At 42.8% G+C, this 19652-nt stretch overlaps 1 protein-coding gene across 1 annotated transcript; it reads right to left on the bottom strand.

Annotated features, from left to right (window-relative positions):
• On the bottom strand, window positions 1–11231 carry LOC137342818 (cyclic GMP-AMP synthase-like). Its single transcript, XM_068007004.1, has 5 exons — window positions 10865–11231; window positions 8035–8263; window positions 6511–6783; window positions 4154–4253; window positions 1–514 (listed from the first exon to the last, which is right to left on the bottom strand). The coding sequence occupies exons 1-5, from the start codon at window positions 11210–11212 to the stop codon at window positions 46–48; spliced, it is 1419 nt and encodes a 472-aa protein (XP_067863105.1). The 5' UTR covers window positions 11213–11231; the 3' UTR covers window positions 1–45.
• Window positions 11232–19652: the final 8421 nt, after the last annotated feature.

The following is a 19652-nucleotide window of genomic DNA, read 5'->3' on the forward strand; positions in this document are numbered from 1 at the left end:
TCTGATAGCAGGAGTGAAACTTCATGCACCATCAAAACCAACGCATCACTGATAAAACATTTTAAAGATTTTGACAAAAAATACAAAGATTAAAAAGATCACAAATAATGCTGCCAGTTTAACTAATAGGTGCTGACTCTGAGGTGCTAATGCTTCCTGTTGGTGTTCCTCTGGAGGTGCAAAAGCCAGAATATGATTTGCTTTTTGCTCCTTTAGCACCTTCAAGAGGAACTTTAAATTCTTTTGTGCAAAATTCTTCGAGTCAAATAAATTGTAAGTGGGCACAAAGAAGTGTTTCAGCTCTGACTTTTCTACGTGTTCAATGAAATCATCCAGGAAGTTGAGAAAGCATTCGTCCACCTTGGAGGCAGGCCATTGGTCATCCTTAGGTCTCCGGACCATGGAATGGAAGTATGCAGTCTTTACACAATAGGAATAGAGCTTAGACAGCTCCTGTGGGTACTGTTCCTTCAGGACATGGACAAGATATTTCATGAGTCTGAGACAGATTTTCCTGGGGGGAGAAATAGAACAAAAGAAAAAATGTAAATCCAGTACTATCATATCTATGGCAAACTATAGGAAAAATGACCTCTCTATAGATTCAGAAAGTTAAACAAAGAATGCTGGTAATTTAGACGGAAGGGCATTGAAAAATCGACAAGTAAAGGTTGAGCATAACTTAGGAAACTTGAAGCTCAAAATATTACATTACAATCTTGTTTTTTTTTCCTCTAGAACAAACCAAAATAAAAACATGGAAGCATTTCATTATCAAACATATTTTTCAATAGTTTTCTTGATGTGTTATTTCGGTCTGGGGAATGAAGTGGCGCATGTTTCACTGGGGGAGCATCTGGGGAACAGTGATCATAATATTATTAGGTTTACAATAGTTATGGAAAAGGACAAGGAACAATCAATTGTGAAAATGCTTAACTGGAGGAGGGCAAATTTCAGTGAGTTAAAAAGGGATCATGCTCAGGTGGATTGAAATAAAAATTAGTAGGTAAAGCAGTAATTGAACAATGAGAGGCCTTCAAGAAGGAGTTGGTTCGGGTACAGAGTAGATACATCCCTAAGAGGGGGAAAGAAAGGGCATGCAAAGCTAGAGTTCCCTGGATGACTAAAGATATAGAGATTAAAATGAAAGAGAAAAAGGAGGCTTGTGATGAATATAAGGTTCATAATACAGTAGAGAACCAGGCTGAATACAGAAAGTACAGAGGAGATCTATAAAAGGGAATAAGAGGGTCAAAGAGAGAGTATGAGAATAGGTTAGTAGCTAACATAAAATGGAACCCAAGCATCTTTTATAAACATATAAACAGTAAAAGGGTAGTCAAAGGAAGGGTGGGACTGATTAGGGACAAGAAAGGAGATCTTCTTGTGGAGGCAGAGGGCATGTCTGAGGCTCTAAATGAATACTTCGCATCCGTCTTCACTAGAGAAGAGGATGCCACCATTGTAGCAGTAAAGGAGGAGGTAGTAGCGATATTGGATAGGATCAAAATAGATAAAGTGGAGGTACTTAAAAGATTGGCAGTACAGAAAGTAGAAAAGTCACCCGGTCCAGATGGGATGCATCCTAGGTTACTGAGGGAAGTAATGGTAGAAATTGCAGCCACAATCTTCCAATCTTCCTTAGATATGGGGATGGTGCTGGAGGACTGGAGGATTGTAAATTTACACCCCTGTTCAAAAAAGGGGAGAGGGATAAACCTGGCAATTACAGGCCAATCAGCCTAACATCGGTTGTGGGGAAACCTTTAGAGACAATAATCTGGGACAAAAGTAATTGGCTCTTGGAAAAGTATGGACTAATAAATGAAAGTCAGCATGGATTTGTTAAAGGAAAATTGTGTTTGACTAACTTGATTGAGTTCTTTGATGAAGTAATGGAGAGGGTTGATGAGGGTAGTGCAGTTGATGTTGTGTATATGGACTTTCAAAAGGCATTTGATAAAGTACCACATAATAGACTTGTTAGCAAAATTAAAGCCCATGGGATTAAAGGGATAGTGGCAGCATGGATACAAAATTGGCTAGGGAACAGAAAGCAAAGAGCAGTGGTAAACGGTTGTTTTTTAGACTGGAGGGAAGTATACAGTTCCCCAGTATTAGGACAACTTCTGTTTTTGATATATATTAATGACCTGGACTTGGGTATGGAGGCTATGATTCAAAGTTTGCAGATGACATGAAACTCAGAAATGTAGTAAACAATGTGGAGGATAATAACAGACTTCAGGAGGACATAGACAGAATGGTGAAATGTGCAGACACATGGCAGATGAAATTTAATGCAGAGAAGTGTGAAGTGATGAGTTTTGGTAGGAAGAATGAGGAGAGTCAATATAAACTAAATGGTACAATTTTAAAGGGGATGCAGGAACAGAGAGACCTGGGCATGCACATACACAAATCTTTGAAGGTGGCAGGACAAATTGAGAAGTCTGTTAGAAAAGCACATGGGATCCTGGGCTTTATTAATAGAGGCATAGAGTACAAAAGCAGGGAAGTTATGCTCAACCTTGGTGGCTGAAGCAGATGGAGTTGTGACTTTCAAAAATAAATTGGATAAATACTTGAAGGGAAAAAAATCGCATTGCTTCAGGTTAGTCCTATTCCCCTTCCCAGAGCAGGGGAATAGAACTAACTGGATAGTTCTTACAAAGAGCCGGCATGGGCTCAATGGGCTGAATGGCCTCCTTCTGTGTTGTAACCATTCCATGATTCTATAACACTGGTTAGGCCTTAGCTGGAGTATTGTGTTCAATTCTGGGCACCACACTTTAGGAAGGATGTCAAGGCCTTAGAGAGGGTGCAGAAGAGATTGACTAGAATGGTGCCAGGGATGAGGGCCTTCAGTCATGTGGAGAGGCTGGAGAAACTGGGGTTGTTCTCCTTAGAACAGGGAAGGTTAAGAGGACATTTGGTAGAGGTATTCAAAATCATGAATGGCTTTGACAGAGTAAATAAAGAGTAACAGTTTCCAGTGGCATAAGGGTCAGTACCAGAGGACACAGATTTAAGGTGATTGGCAAAAGAGCCAGAAGTGACATGAGGAAACATTTTTTTTACAAAGTGAGTTGAAATGATCTGGAATGCACTGCCTGAAAGAGTGATGAAAGCAGATTCAATAGTAACTTTCAAAAGGGAATTGGATAAATACTTGAAGGAAAAATTTTTACAGGGTTATGGGGAAAGAGCAGGGGAATGGGACTAATTGGATAGCTCTTCCAAAGAGCCGGCACAGGCATGATGGGTCGAATGGCCTCCTGCTGTGCTCTACCTACTATGACACAATATAGGAATGCTGTAAAGTACATGTAACAATGGTGGAAAATGTAATGTGTTTTCATGGCTTTGCATTTAAATTGCACATAAATATAAACCTAAATTATATGTGGGCAATCCGAGATCGAGTTTTTTCAGCGATCATTTGTCAACCTTTTTTTATTACATTGTGTCACTAGCTCACATTGTTAGCATCAAATATTGTTTGTGGCACAATGGAAAAACAACAAAGGAAAAGGGTGGAAAATTGGAAGAAAAAATTTACATCAGTAGATGCTTGTGACCATTTCCAATGCTTTTGTTACCTCCAGACTCAACTATTTCAATGCTCTCCTGGCCAGCCTCCCATCTTCCACCCTCCATAATCTTCTGTTCATCCAAAACTCTGCTGCTTAACTTGCACCAAGTCCCGTTAACCCATCACCCCTGTGTTCGCTGACCTACATTGGCTCCCGGTCCAGCAACGCCTCGAATTTATGTATGTGTTTAAATCCCTCCGTGATATCGCCCTTCCCTAGCTCTGTAACCTCCTCCAGCCTTACAACCCTCCGAGAACTCTGCGTTTCTCCAATTCTGGCCTCTTGTACATCCCTGATTTTCCTTTGCCCCACTATTGGCAGCTGTGCTGTCTAGGCCCTAAGCTCTGTAATTCCCTCCCTAAACATCTCCGCCTCTCGTCCTTTAAGACGCTCCTTAAAACCTACCCCTTTGACCAAGCTTTTGGTCACCTGTCCTAATATCTCCTTATGTGGCTCGGTGTCAATTTCCGTCCGATAACGCCTTGGGATGTTTTACTATGCTAAAGGTGCTATATAAATGCAGGTTGTTGTTGTTTGTTGCTATGGTTACTCACCTGCAGCAGTGAGCTGCCCCCCTCTCACAACAATTCTTTGCGGAGCCATGATTCATCATTAAGATCTTTTCAATGTGAGAGAAGGAAATGCGCCAGGTCTCTGCAAAAACACACATAACATTGCTCAGAAAGTACTAATGTTAAACTTTACATTTTATCCCCATTGTCCCATACTTCTCTTCCCTGCCAAGTAGCTGGATGGGATATTATGACCCATGACGACTGTTGTGGCGGGTTCCCCTAATTGCCTAATAATGGACAAAATTAGGGGAACTGATAAATCAGTAATGTTTCATGGAGCATTCCTGGGTAGTAGCGCAACAACACTTAATGTGCTACCTGTAAATTGATCACTGATGGCTGCCAAGTGCCCAATTTGAAGCCCAATCTAAGTGTCAGTAAGTGACAATGTTTGTATGACAATCGTTTGATTTATGATACCGTTGGAAGATGTGTGTGGCAAGGATTTCAGCTGTATGTTGCATCTTGACTGTATGATCTGTAAAGCATGAGATGCAGTACAATGGCTGTACAGTTGAATGAGGGCTTGGCATGGGTAAGCAGTAAATATGAAACAGGTTTGGTATGGAATCTTGTGCCATCTACCTGGTAAGTGGTTCTTTGGGTTAGTTTTACCTTGCCAGGTTCCTTAAAGTGTGGCATCTTCTCCTGCATCTGTCCCCAGGTCTTGCAGCTATTGGAAGCAGCATTCAGCCTGGCCATTATCTCCTCTGAGGTATGGTGCACAACCACCCTCTTGAAAGAGGGCCCTGGAGTACCAAACAGGACAACCCTCCTCTCACCCAACATGAAGCAGAACGTCCTATGTGTCTTCCATCAAACAAGGTGTCAAGGAAAGTGCCACTCTGCCTTTTACCCACAGACTGAGTTATTCATCTTTTGAATCTAACCCATCATCTTTCCCCCCAATACGGCCCTTGCAAACAAAGCCTGCAAATTTTTTACAATCTTTTAGCCTCATATTTCTTACCTCTTTAATTTTGTGCAGCAGCCCTTTAAATATTCTGCAGGGCTCCTTTCATCATTCTCCTTGACTAAGGCTGTGCAGAGAACATGTTCAAATGAAGATTCATAATCTGGCCTTGCAGCACCTGGAAAAGCCATTCTGTGGGTATAGAATTTGGGCCACACACAGCAGTCCTGCTGGCTTTCTGGGCAAGATCACTCAATTAGCCCTCATATACTCTTATAGCAAGAAGGGTTTTTCTGCCGTATCTATAAGTTATAAGGGTCCTGATGGTCTCTTCACTGAAACTCATGTTAAGATGCCTCTGGACAAAATCTAAAGTTTGCGTGTGAAAGAGTAGCATTATAGATACATGAAGTGTGAGGTAATGCATTTGGGGAGGTCAAACAAGGCAAGGAAATAAATGGGAGGATACTGAGAGGTGCAAAGGAACAGAGGGACCTTGGAGTGCATGTCCACAGATTCCTGAAGGTAGCAGGACAGGTAGACAAAGTGGTTAAGAAGGCATATGGGATACTTTCCTTTATTAGCCAAGGCATAGAATATAAGAACAGGGAGGTTATGCTAGAACTGTATAAAACACTAGTTAGGCCACAGCTTGAGTGCTGTGTACAGTTCTGGCCACCACATTACAGGAAAGATGTGATTGCACGAGAGAGGGTACAGAGGAGATTTACAAGGATGTTGCCAGGACTGGAGAATTTTAGCTATGAGGAAAGATTGGATAGGCTGGGGTTGTTTTCTTTGGAACAGAGGAGGCTAAGGGATCATTTAATTGAGGTATATAAAATTATGAGGGGCCTAGATAGAGTGGATAGGGAGGACCTATTTCCCTTAGCAGAGAGGTCAATAACCAGGGGGCATAGATTTAAAGTAATTGGTAGAAGGATTAGAGGGGAGCTGAGGAAAAATGTTTTCACTCACAGGGTGATGGGGGTTTGGAACTCACTACCTGAAAGGGTGGTAGAGGAAGAAACCCTCATCGCATTTAAAAGGTACTTGGATATACACTTCAAGTGCCATAACCTACAAGGCTATGGACCAAGTGCTGGAAAGTGGGATTAGGCTGGGTAGCTCTATTTCGACCGGCACAGACACGATCAGCCAAATGGCCTCCATCTGTGCCATAAATTTTCTATGTTTTTATGTTTCTAAGAGAAAATCACATGGGTTGTGTTTGAAAAGTCTCCTAAAGAGTCAGACGTTGCTCAGATTTCCTTGTTACATATCTTACCTTATCCATGAAAGTAAAATTGAATGAAGAAGAATACGAATGCTTACTTTGGAAGCTTACAAAGGATATTGAGTACTTCTTAATGAGTTAAATGGGCCCAGTACTTTTATATGAAGCATTGACCTTCAAATTTACCTTTAAGATCTTCAGACAAAGCCCTCCTGCGTGGGTGTTTTGGCACAAAGTAAAATGGCTTATGTTTCAAATCCCCCTTTGTTTTTTTTCCGAGCCATTCATCAATATTCATGCCATCATTGGTACAATTTGGCCACTTCTGAGAAACTTCCAAACCAAGAACTAAATCAATGGAAATGTCCTGCTCTCCTTCACTGTCCTGCAGCAACATGGTCACGGCAGGGCTCCCCTGGGCTTTCCTCTGTAATTTCACCTTCCAGTTCTTATGGCAACCTACCCAACAACAGATACATACAGGATAAGCACAAATGGTGACAGACCATAGCAAGCTGTTTATTTTATTCATTACATTTGTCCACTCTTCTCTCCCCCTCCTCTCCTGAGGGTGATGATTCACAGTGGGGTAGCCCTCCATTGCTTTGCTAAAGTGGCCATTGCATCCTAACAGACAATTTCCATTAAGAATCACTGAATAGTGATCAGAGTGGGAATTGTTGCTGATATTTACACTCCCTAGCCAGGTGATGCAAGAACAATTATTATTTCACTACCACCATCCCTCCATCCTAGCTGAGATTGGCTAAAAGCACAGACTAGGATTGAACCCAGGACCTTCCCTCATTTGTATTACCTGATAATGGATGAGTTACTGTATTTATGCATTGAGCAGGAATGGAACCAAAGTCCTGACCAAAGGTACTGTAAATAGTTACAAAATAAATTTAATGTGAGTTGCTTGCCTCCATATTCAAGGCCTCAAGTCAGTAAAGGAGGAAGTTAATCGTGCACAGTGTGTTGGTACTGCACACACAAATCACAAGGTTGACGAGCAGGGCTGCTTATCACTTGAATTAGTTTGCCCGAATTGGACAAGCTTGGTCACTTCTCATCAGGCAACATTGTGTACTATGTAGAAATGAGTTCTTCTGTTTCCAGCATGAATTATAGTGCAGCACTAACAACGGCCAATGGGACGCCCAAGATGATTGTACACTCCTGGCGAGAGGACTGGTGAGTTACCAACGCGGAGTTAAAAGGGGGAAAACTTTTATCTTTGAGGGTAAAACCTCTAATTTTTCAGGTTATTTTCTCCTCTCTTTGCTGGTCTCCTACAGCCAGCTATCAACAACAGACAAGAGGGATGGATTACCTGTTTCTAGGCCTCTGCCAATGCTGGACTGAGCCAACCTTTAGAATATGGACAAAGAGGTTATGGGCTGATTTTCGCTCCATTTTTCCACAGAACATACAGCTGAGTTCTGAAACACAGCACTGTGGGAGATTGTGGATATAAACCCATGTCTCACTACTCAGCAGCACTTTGCACTGATACTCCAATAGGTTGTGCTACTGCAATGCCCCAAAATGGAAGAAATGAAAATAAATGACTGAATTGTTTAGAGCGCATGGTTTACAGAAAAATGCAACTTGGCGTTAAAAGGAACTGATTTTGGTTTTAAAAAAAACTGTCTTTTATATCTGTACAGGAATCTATTTTCCATTTCACAAAATTGCAAAACTAACCTTTGTACGATGTCTTAAGAAACTGTTTTATCAGTGTTCGTAGTTCTTCCATCATTTTCAATGGTGATATTGTTTCACAATCATCAAGTAAAAACATTTTCAGATCATTCCTTGGCATTCTACTAACAGTCAACTTGTACAAGACTCCAGAAAAGGCTTCCACTTCTGTCCACTTGATTCTAGGTAGTGGGATGGTCAGCATGATATCAAATTCATCAGGGTGAGAAATCTGGAAATAATCAAACAGAAAGGTAGAACAGAATTTTTGAAGATGTCACTGTCTTGTCCAGACAGATGGAGGAACATCTTCCCTTTCTCATGGTGGCTAAGATCATCAGTGAAATTTTTCAGCCAGACTCAAGCTAGTTCTTAATCAATGCAATTGCCCATGATTAAGCACTGAACTTAGATGAGATTAGGTGGTGTCTAAAATAGCACACATCTACAGCAGGGTGCTTTTTGATACAGTTGAAGCAAATTGTTGATACAGTGTAGAGAGAGCCAAGTTTCATCTGGAACTTTTTAATGTCAGTGGATGCAAATGGGAAAAAAACTTACTCAGCACCATCCTCCCTCATAGCACACAAACCAAAATTTTTACCTTTTTAAAAAAATGACCATTTAGTTTCCTGAATGGCTCAGTTGATGAAGCCAGCTTGTACCTAAACCAAGGAGACCAGTAGGCCCCATGTTCGATTCCCAGTCTGCGCTGTATAAGCTGATGTCAGCCAGGGTTACAGTAGGGATATTACAATTGATGCCCCAGAGCGAGGGAGGATAAAAAATCAGCCAGGATTCCCAGACCTGATCACTGTGCAGTTACCCAGATAGCAACTGTGCAAGTCTGGAGATATCAGGTGAGGACAGGATCAGGATTGGACGTAATGGCTCTATGGTGGAATAGCCCATCAACATTGACTGTTTACGGTCAAATGTGAAGAATGGCTACTTGGACGAGGTATTAAAGGTGCCTGTGATCTATACCCCTGGTGGAGGCACCACCATTAGGAGAGGAAAGATGAAAATTGTCAAAAAAGTAGGTTGTATTTAAAAGAATCTCAGGGCTATCTGACATTGGCAGATGAAAAGTTTATTTTTAAAGTTATTTTCTCAGCTTGTTTTGACCCAGCGACGATGAAAGAACGGCGATATATTTCCAAGTTGGGATAGTGTGTGACTTGGAGGGGAACATGCAGGTGGTGTTGTTCCCATGTGCCTGCTGCCCTTGTCCTAGGTAGTAGAGGTCGCGGGTTTGGGAGGTGCTGTCGAAGAAGCCTTGGCGAATTGCTGTAGTGCATCCTGTAGATGGTACACACTGCAGCCATGGTGCGCCGGTGGTGGAGGAAGTGAATGTTTAGGGTGGCCAATCAAGTGGGCTGTTTTGTCCTGGATGGTGTCGAGCTTCTTGAGTGTTGTTGGAGCTACACCCATCCAGGCAAGTGGAGAGTATTCCATCACACTCCTGACTTGTGCCTTGTAGATGGTGGAAAGGCTTTGGAGAGTCAGGAGGTGAGTCACTCGCAGCAGAATACCCAGCCTCTGACCTGCTCTTGTAGCCACAGAATTTATGTGGCTGTGTCTAGGATGTTGATGGTGGGGGATTCAGCGATGGTAATGCCGTTGAATGTCAAGGGGAGGTGGTTAGACTCTCTCTTGTTGGAGATGGTCATTGCCTGGCACTTGTCTGGCGTGAATGTTACTTGCCACTTATCAGTCCAAGCCTGGATGTTGTCCAGGTCTTGCTGCATGCGGGCATGGACTGCTTCATTATCTGAGGGGTTGCAAATGGAACCGAACACTGTGCAATCATCAGCGAACATCCTCATTTCTGACCTTATGATGGAGGGAAGGTCATTGATGAAACAGCTGAAGATGGTTGGGCCTAGGACACTGCCCTGAGGAACTCCTGCAGCAATGTCCTGGGGCCGGGATGATTGGCCTCCAACAACCACTACCATCTTCCTTTGTGCTAGGTATGACTCCAGCCACTGGAGAGTTTTCCCCCTGATTCCCATTGACTTCAATTTTACTAGGGCTCCTTGGTGCCACACTCGGTCAAATGCTGCCTTGATGTCAAGGGCAGTCACTCTCACCTCACCTCTGGAATTCAGCTCTTTTGTCCATGTTTGGACCAAGGTTGTAATGAGGTCTGGAGCCGAGTGGTCCTAGCAGAACCCAAACTGAGCATCGGTGAGCAGGTTATTGGTGAGTAAGTGCCTCTTGATAGCACTGTCGACGACACCTTCCATCACTTTGCTGATGATTGAGAGTAGACTGATGGGGCGGTAATTGGCCGGATTGGATTTGTCCTACTTTTTGTGGACAGGACATACCTGGGCAATTTTCCACATTGTCGGGTAGATGCCAGTTTTGTAGCTGTACTGGAGCAGCTCGGCTAGAGGTGCGGCTAGTTCTGGAGCACAAGTCTGGGAGACCAGAAACACTGTCGGGAGCCCAACACATTTATTGTAAATAGCCTGACCCTAAAAGATTCACTTGGATCAGGGCGGAGTGAGATGGGGAAAGCACAAACCCAGTCCCACCACTGATCTGGTAGGATTACTGATGGATCAGAAAATCCAGGCCTCTGTTCTTTAAATCATTTTTCTCCTTTCCCCCACTCCCATGCCTGTACTAATGCTACTCTTTCAAGTAACACCATGTGTGAGGACAATCCAGGTTCACATGCTCTCTGATTTTCTACCCTTCCCTTTCTTGCCACCTTCCCCGGTTAAAATGTAGGGAATTAAATGCGTGAACCTGAGACTTATCAATCTGTAACCACAATGCTCCATTACATCAGCGTGTATTATTTAGTGTATTGACCAACCTTAACAAATTCATAGTAGCTTCCAGCGGTCAGCTTTTTAACTTCTTTGAAACATGCATATTTCTCATTATTCCGAAGAAAGCAAATGAGCTGGTCGACCAAGTCATTGATGATTTCAGCAGCCAATTTTCTTTCTTCAGGTTTGATGGTGAGCTTCTTTGCCATCAACCGAATCCTTTTACTGAGCTCTTTTTCTTGTAATATTATAGCAGGAGTTGTCTCCACTGATTCCTCTCGTCCCAGTGTCTCTATCGGCCCGTGGAACCGTTGTCTTGGTGGAGGATCAGCTTCAGCACTTTGGAAACGTATGACCTTGTTATTGCTGTGTGGAACCCACTCACTCGTCATTCTCAGGTTAGAATTAGTTGAACAACTGCAAGAATACAAGCAACACAAAATAAAGTTTCTAATTGGTGAAGGAGGGTTCTTCGATGGTTCAGTTAGTAAAATTAGCATGTATCTGAACCATACAGAAGGTCCCAGGCTCAATCTCCAGATTGCGCTGAGTTAGCTGATACAATTGGTTTCAGGCAACCAAATAAAATAACATTCCAGGTTAACTTTTTCTGTACCCTTAACAATCTTATATATCTCTGTAAGATCATCACTCTGATGCCTCCTTTCCAAGCTGAAAAGCCCCAAGTTAATCCAATCTATCGTCATAACTCAGACCCCTGACGCTTATGGCTTTTCTCTGCTCTACCCCCAGCACTTGAAAGTCTCTAGAACTAGACGCAGTATTCAAGGTGCGGTCTGACCAAAGCACTCTACAGTTTGATCATTACCTCCTCTGACTTGCATTCCATTGTATTGGATATGTAGTTTAACATCTTATTAGCTTTGTTGATTGCTGCTCTACAATGGTTGAACATATTTAGTGCTGAATCTACTAAAGCTCCTGGGTCTCTTTAAACTTCATCCGTAGCTATTTCAATACCATTCACGGAGTGTGTGCGGCATCGATTTTTTCTTCCTATGTGTAGCACTTTAAATTTGTTTGTATTAAATTTCATCTTCCATTGTTCTGCCCACTTACATGTTTTGTCCAACTCATTCTGTAATTTCTGAGCCGCCACCTCCAACTTCACTGCCCCGACTAATGTGGAATCATCTGCAAATTTGACCACTTTGCATTGAGTTTCTGAAACCTGGTCATTTATGTAAATTAGAAACAGTAGTGGTCCTAGCCTGAGGTATGACACTCAGTGGCCTCGATATTAACCCCCCCACCAAACCATGATGTGTGGGAGAGGGATGGGGCGGGGGGGTTAAAAATTTTAAAACGGGGAACGCGCCCCAGCCTGCTGCATACGCACCTGCCACATTTTTACGCTGACGGGTTGTATGCTGAGCAAGTGTCCCATCCTGGAGAGGCAGGACACTTCATTAACATATTTAAATCAGGCTCCCACAGTGCAATTGGGAGTCCAATTTAAATTTAACAGTTGCCACGCAGGTTTCTCAGGGTTGGGGAAACCCAGCAGTGAAAGGGAGGCGGGAGCTGCTAGCTCAAGAAGGTAAGTGCCTTTTGCAGCACTTCTTGTGGACCAGGAGGAGCAGGAGTGCTCCGCCCGGCCCCTCAAGGAAGCTTTGGCTTCCCCTCTGCCAATCGCGGCGACTCTCTCCCCGATTGACGCTCTCTTCCCCCCTCCCCCCCAACCAAGTCTCGATCTCTCGCTCCCTCCCAATTGCGCCCTCTTCCCCTCCCCAATACCCGATCTCTCTCTCCCTCCCTCCCGATTGCCTCCCTTTCCCCCCCCGCCCCAAGCCCCGATCTCTTGCTCCCTCATTCCCGATTGCCGAGGACCGTCCCCTATGGGTCCCCGGCTGCAGCCTCCTGCCACTGGTTTTCCCGCCCGGCAGCCGGCCAGCCCGTCAATTTTTTTTTTATTCGTTCATGGGATGTGGGCGTCGCTGGCGAGGCCGGCATTTATTGCCTATCCCTAATTGCCCTTGAGAAGGTGGTGGTGAGCCGCCTTCTTGAACCGCTGCAGTCCGTGTGGTGACGGTTCTCCCACAGTGCTGTTAGGAAGGGAGTTCCAGGATTTTGACCCAGCGACAATGAAGGAACGGCGATATATTTCCAAGTCGGGATGGTGTGTGACTTGGAGGGGAACGTGCAGGTGGTGTTGTTCCCATGTGCCTGCTGCTCTTGTCCTTCTAGGTGGTAGAGGTCGCGGGTTTGGGAGTTGCTGCAGTGCATCCTGTGGATGGTACACACTGCAGCCACTGTGCGCCGGTGGTAAAGGGAGTGAATGTTTAGGGTGGTGTATGGGGTGCCAATCAAGTGGGCTGTTTTGTCCTGGATGGTGTCAAGCTTCTTGAGTGTTGTTGGAGCTGCACTCATCCAAGCAAGTGGAAAGTATTCCATCACACTCCTGACTTGTGCCTTGTAGATGGTGGAAAGGCTTTGGGGAGTCTGGAGGTGAGTCACTCGCCGCAGAATACCCAGCCTCTGACCTGCTCTTGAAGCCACAGTATTTATATGGCTGGTCCAGTTAAGTTTCTGGTCAATGGTGACCCCCAGGATGTTGATGGTGGGGGATTCGGCGATGGTAATGCCGTTAAATGTCAAAGGGAGGTGGTTAGACTCTCTCTTGTTGGAGATGGTCATTGCCTGGCACTTATCTGGCGCGAATGTTACTTGCTACTTATGAGCCCAAGCCTGGATGTTGTCCAGGTCTTGCTGCAAGCGGGCTCAGACTGCTTCATTATTTGAGGGGTTGCGAATGGAACTGAACACTGTGCAATCATCAGTGAACATCCCCATTTCTGACCTTATGATGGAGGGAAGGTCATTGATGAAGCAATTTGGCCGGCTGCCAGGCGGGAAACAGAAGAAAAATATTATAATGAGATCCTGCTGTTAAATTTGGCAGGACCTCCACCTTGCCAGGGTTTCCCCCGCTACCCGCCCCCCGAAAATATTGGGGCCAGTATATCTGCCACCAGTTTGACATAACTCCTCTAACAAGTTGTTTCCTTCCCATCAGCTAGTTTCTTATCCATTCCCAGGGTCCACCCTGAGTCCCCACAGCTTTGAGTTTAATTAATAGTCTTTCATGTGGATCTTTATCAAAAGCCTTTTGGAAGTCGAGGTACACCTTGTCATAGGGCTTATCACAGTACCACGGTCATTTCCTCAAAGAAGTCGAGGAGACTGGTCAGGCAGGATTTTCCTCTTCTGAATCCATGCTGCCTGCTGTTAACTAGGTTATTGTTGTACAGATGATCATCAAGCTTACTCCTGAATCAATTCCATTATTTTACATAGAATGGAAGTAAGACTAATAGGTCTCTAGTTGCCTATGTCTGTTTAGTCACCATTTTTGAATATAGGCACCACATTAGTCTGTTTCCAATCTACAGGTACCTCCCTGGTGTCCAATTACTTCCTCATAATGACTGTCAATGCCTCCCTAATCTCTCTCAGCACTTTGGGATAAACACATCTATCCCTGGAGATTTATTTCTTGTCTCGAACTTCCATCTCATATATGGTGAAGAGTCATTGATTATACTTGGGATATCTTTGTATGGAGAGTGTTTGGTGCTCATGCCTTCTCTTGTAAGTGCTTGGAGAAAGTAGCCATTCAGAATATTTACTATTTTGTGTTCATCCTCAGTTGTACAAACCATTTTTCCTTTTTATTTCATTTATAATTTGTTTGTTAATCCATTTAGGGTTTTGTTTGCTTCGTCAGAGTTTGTTGGTTTTGGGAATTAATTTATCCGCATAATCAGCATTATACTTTAAAGGTGTTCCACCAGTCTTCTATTGATTCTACTGTTCCCTCATTTAGTTCTTTTAAAGTTATATACCTAGGTCCCGGTTGTAGGTATTTTTGACTCCCCAGATCATATTAACCTTTATCTTTCTGTAGCTGCTGTACATTTTCTGGGTCATTAATAAATGCCAGATCGAGATGAGCATTGGCTTATGGCCTCGTTGACACACTGGGTCAAGAAGTAGTCATGTGCTACATCTACCAACTCTGACTTGGGTTTTCCCAGTTTACATTACGTTGTTTGAAGTCTCCCATTAAAATAACTTTCTTGCTTTTATATATCCTTCTAGTCTTTTCCAGAGCAAAATTAACCTTCTTCTTATGATGCCCAGATAGTCTACAGCAACCCCTAGAGTTAGCTTGGATGTTTTAGCACTAGAATAGTTTTGAAGCTTGGTTTACCTCTATAAATGACATTCCATTCTTCATTATCATCATATAATCTCTATATTCCTAAATTAACTATAAAAAAGTACATTTGGGTAGATTAGTAAAGAGTCTCAGAAATGTTTGAGTCTGACATTGTTATGAATCTGCACTCCACTTATAATAAAATCACCCTGCTCAGAGCCAAGCCAATGGCTCAGAGGTAAGAGTCTCCTACTTTAAGTCACATATACATAATGGTCCCAGATTCAGCCCTCAGTCTGTGCTGTTAGCTGATCTCAGTAGTTGCAGTGACAGTGATAGGGTCACTACAATTGGCCGCTGTACCCTGCCTTAAGTAGGGTTTACACTCTTGATTGGTCTATAGAAACCTCTACTCCAAGTCCATATGTATACAGAGAGTGAGAATGGGACCAGGGTAGTTAACATTTGGATAACTTACCAGAACTCACATTCAAGGCTCACACAAGAATAATAGCTACTTGGGCCAGTTACCACAGGATGACTCAGTCTGTGGAATCGTACCCCAATGAGAAAGGCAATCGGGTAGATTTTCCAATCAGTTACATATGATTAATGGGCATAAAATGGCACATGTTGGGTGAAGTGATTGGAAAAAAGAGCAGAGATCCATTAGGCCAGATTTCTGTCCATTTAGTACCCCATCTAATTTTCTGGTCTGGTTTTATACTGGTGCCAGAAGAGCATACCAGGTTACAGTTAATTATATTAAAATGAGGCCCAACTACATCATTTAAATGTCCACACAATTTCCTAGCATTTCCACTAATATCATGCTCAGTCATCTAACCAACCATATAAAATAGCTGCCCAGGGCCACAGAGGTAGGCTGCTTATGGAAATGCATTTAAAGAGCTCTAGAGTAAGATCTGTAGTTTTTTTGAGGCTGAATCTATCTCCATTTAGTTGGTCGGAAGGCTTTCTGCCAAGTGTTCTGACACTGCCATTTCTTTACTATGTGTTCAATATTGGAACAATGGGTTTCCCAAAGGGATTGTCCCTTATGTATTTTGGAAGAAGAAGAGGAGGAGCAGTGGAGGGATACCAGGCAGCTCAGGCAGCACCAAAGGAAAATTGTGCCCATCTACTGGTTTCTTCTCACTCACATTTATAGGCAGAGACACACCTATCTGCCAATGACCATGTGAAACTGGAGACACGGCGTCTGATTAGCAGACAACCAAATGCAGAGCTGTCATCTGCTGCAAGGAAACCTGCAGCTTACATGCTGCACAAGGTTGGCACTGCCGATGGCTGTAACACTCAGTTATAGCTTCAAGTGCTCTTCTTCCACTTCTTTCCAGACATGATCAACAAACAATTTGCATTTATATAGTATCTTTAACATTAAAAAAAATCCCAAGGTGCTTCACAAATGGAAATAGATAGGGAATGGGATGCCACTCCCATGGGGTGAAGAATGACCGGAAGCCTGGTCTAAAAGATGCATTTTAGTTCAGTGTTGTCTTGTTTGGAGGATGCCCTGCAGTAGGAAACAGGGCCATCCTCCTCACAATCACTTCATTCACCAACCATGATACAGGTGGTTGGACTGTAGCCAGCACACCATCAATGGAAATCAACGGAAATTAAAATCGGATGGTTTTTTAATGGGCGGCGATCCGTAAAGTGAGTTTTATACCTGGGCGGCTAGTTGAAAATCTTTGTTTCCTGTCTCCAGATTTATTGTGCCAACCAATTTTGTTCCCCAAACAATCTTTGCAAATGTTGAAATATGCATTAAAATATTTGCAGTAAAGGCTAACAACATTTTTATCTTTATATGTAGTCACTTATATTTAAGTGGTTGCAGCCCTTTAAACGTATCCATCCTCTCTTGTGAGCAGTCCTTTCAAAGCAATTTACATGTGATTTGCCCCCACCCTGGCAAGTTTTCAAAGACAAGCCAAATATAGGATGGAAGTTCACCTACACTTTATAAATGAAGTTGACTCCACCAAACAGATGTACACTGGAAAGGTCACACCTAGCAGCTAATTAAATACAACATTTAGCCTTCCTGAAGATAGTGATAGCAAAACCTAACAGTTGACTTGGAACTTTCTTTTAGGTAGTGCCATTGCAAATCTATCTGTTGATGTTCTTCCAGCTCCCTCCCACATGCGGTTGGATGAATGGTGTTTGGACACCTCCCTCTGGGTGAAATGATCACATCATTTCTCTGAAGCACTTTCTTCAAGGAGAAAATGAAACTGACTGAAGCACCAAAGGCTTTCCTGAATTTTTTTTTCACTGTTTTCTCATCCCCTCTCCTTAGTGTTAAGTTCTTGCTGCTGTCCAGTTGCATGAGTATTGGTCCCTCTCCAGTATCGCTTACAAGTAACCACTATTGATAAGTGAGGCTTGTCAGTGTGTCTTGGTAAGATAATGAATATTCATAAATTAAAGTTTAGAGGGTACCAGTTTAGTGTGTTGGAGCAGCGATGCACTTATGGTCAAATGTGGGTTCATACCATTAGTTCCAGCACTGATGTGGGACTTAGCTGTGTCATTACTGAATGCTGAGTGGAGACTAGACACTTTTCTACAGGGAGGAACAGAAACCAGGGGAATGGAGGGAGGATTAATCACTTGGTTGCACTCGTTTACTATTTGCAACTAGTTCAGAGCAGCATGGCAGAAGCCTGAATAAAGCTGCTCACCTGTTCTCTTGGAAACTTGGGGAGACTAGGGGAATGCAGAGACAACAGAGGGATCTTACCCTTCAAAAATATATATATTTTTAAAAACATTTTGCCTCAGCTGATTGCAACAAATATTTATCTAATACAGAGTAAATACACAAGCTAAAAAATCAAACTCTTTTTGGAATATTGATAGTAAACCCATACCGTACAAGTTGGCTTTGTTCTTCCGATGGCTATCTTCAACTTAATGCCAATAAGGGTGCAGTTTTATCTAATTCCTTCCTGTTTCCTCCTACCTGCAGGTTCTGACGTCAGTGATCGTAAGATTCTGTCTCCAGATCACTGGCTTTGAAGTAGTAACCTCCCACAAAAAACTTAAGTTGTGAAATGACAGTGGGGCAGACAAATGTTCTCTGTCTCCTCAATTAAAAACATGATGCAGAATTATGCAATTTAGTTGCATCACTATAAAATTCCTATCTGACGTCTGTCTTTTTATTTTAACCTTTTATTAAAACTATTTGTGATTTTCAACAATATAAAATAAGAATAGCAGTAGGAGCACCCTAATGACTTTGTGGTATAGGAGTGTTGTCCAGTAGAAATTGCTGACTAGCCGCAGGCATTGTTATGGTTACACCGTTTTAGCCACTTGCACTAATTTTAGTAGCAAACGCCTTATATAAGCTACAGGTAAATGCACTTTAAGTGTATATTTACTTAACAAACATCAATCATCATTCAGTCTTTGGCCTAGAAATTGGTTCGCACACAACGTGCATAGGCAATTGGCCTAATGCCTGTTTCAGGAGGGGACCCTGGATGACTATAGGGCGCCCTAACTAATATAGCGTGTGGCACATACCCAGCTCGGAATGAGGACGTGCACACTGCATGCCATACTGGACCATTCAGCGCCCATTTTTGTCTGAAAAACAGATGTTGTTTGATCCAATTTCTAGGCCATTTTCTTTCACCAAAGTTTGAACTTCTAGCATGAATTTATCAGACATATCACAGCATTAGTGCATCTTCTAGGTTTTTGTCCGGCAGTTGTGAGCGCTACTTTAACTTCATCAGTGATTGCTGAGAATGTTGACTCGCGCAATGAGACAGCCAGACCCACCACTGCTCTCCATCAGAACGTGGTTGGATGCTGCTTGCCCTTTGCCATGACGTGCCATGTTGGCGTGCATTCAAAACAGTTTTCTGCAGCAATAGGTTCTAGATCCATCAAGAGGGCAGGCCATACTAGATTTAGTAATGAGTAATGAACCATACTTAGATGAATGTTCCCTTACTGTTAGATTATTATGATCGAGTTCAATGTAGTGTTTGAATGGGAAAAAAGTGAGTCAGCTGCTAAGATTCTAGACTTGGGTAAGGCCGACTTTAATGGGATGAGACAGAGAATGTCCACAGTAAACTGGGCAAATCTGTTAATGGGTAAAACGACTGTGGGAAATGTTTAAAGAAACATTTAACGTGATACAGAATCCGTTTATACCCCTGAGGGGCAAGAACTCTAATTACCAAAAAAAACAGACATGGATAACTAAAGAGCTAAGGGACAGTATAAGACATAAGTAAAGGGCATACAAAAAGGCAAAAAATGGCATAGATCCTGGCGAATGGGAAAGATACAAAGATCAACAAAGGGTCACAAAACAGATAGTAAGAGCTACAAAAAGAGAATATGAAAAGAAACTTGCAAGGGATATCAAAACCAATACGAAGAACTTTAAAAGTTACATTAGGAAAAAGAGGGTGGTCAGGAGCAGTGTTGGCCCCTTAAAAACTGAAAGTGGGGATATTGTCATTGACAATGGGGAAATGGCAGACATGTTGAACAATTACTTTGCGTCAGTATTTACAGTAGAAAATCCCAAGAAAACTAATATTGAATCGGGGACAGGGACTCGATAAAATTAATATAAGTAAAGC

The sequence above is a fragment of the Heptranchias perlo genome, chromosome 26, assembly GCF_035084215.1.
Source record: "Heptranchias perlo isolate sHepPer1 chromosome 26, sHepPer1.hap1, whole genome shotgun sequence".
NCBI classification, from domain to species: Eukaryota; Metazoa; Chordata; class Chondrichthyes; order Hexanchiformes; family Hexanchidae; genus Heptranchias; species Heptranchias perlo.

Excerpts from the sequence above, each read along its gene's own strand:
- LOC137342818 (XM_068007004.1), bottom strand. The coding sequence starts at position 11,212 with ATGACGAGTGAGTGGGTTCCACACAGCAATAACAAGGTCATACGTTTC. Across the intron at positions 8,264-10,864 it reads GCTACTATGAATTTGTTAAG|ATTTCTCACCCTGATGAATT; the intron begins GTTGGTCAATAC and ends GATTATTTCCAG. Across the intron at positions 6,784-8,034 it reads TCTTAAGACATCGTACAAAG|GTTGCCATAAGAACTGGAAG; the intron begins GTTAGTTTTGCA and ends GTTGTTGGGTAG.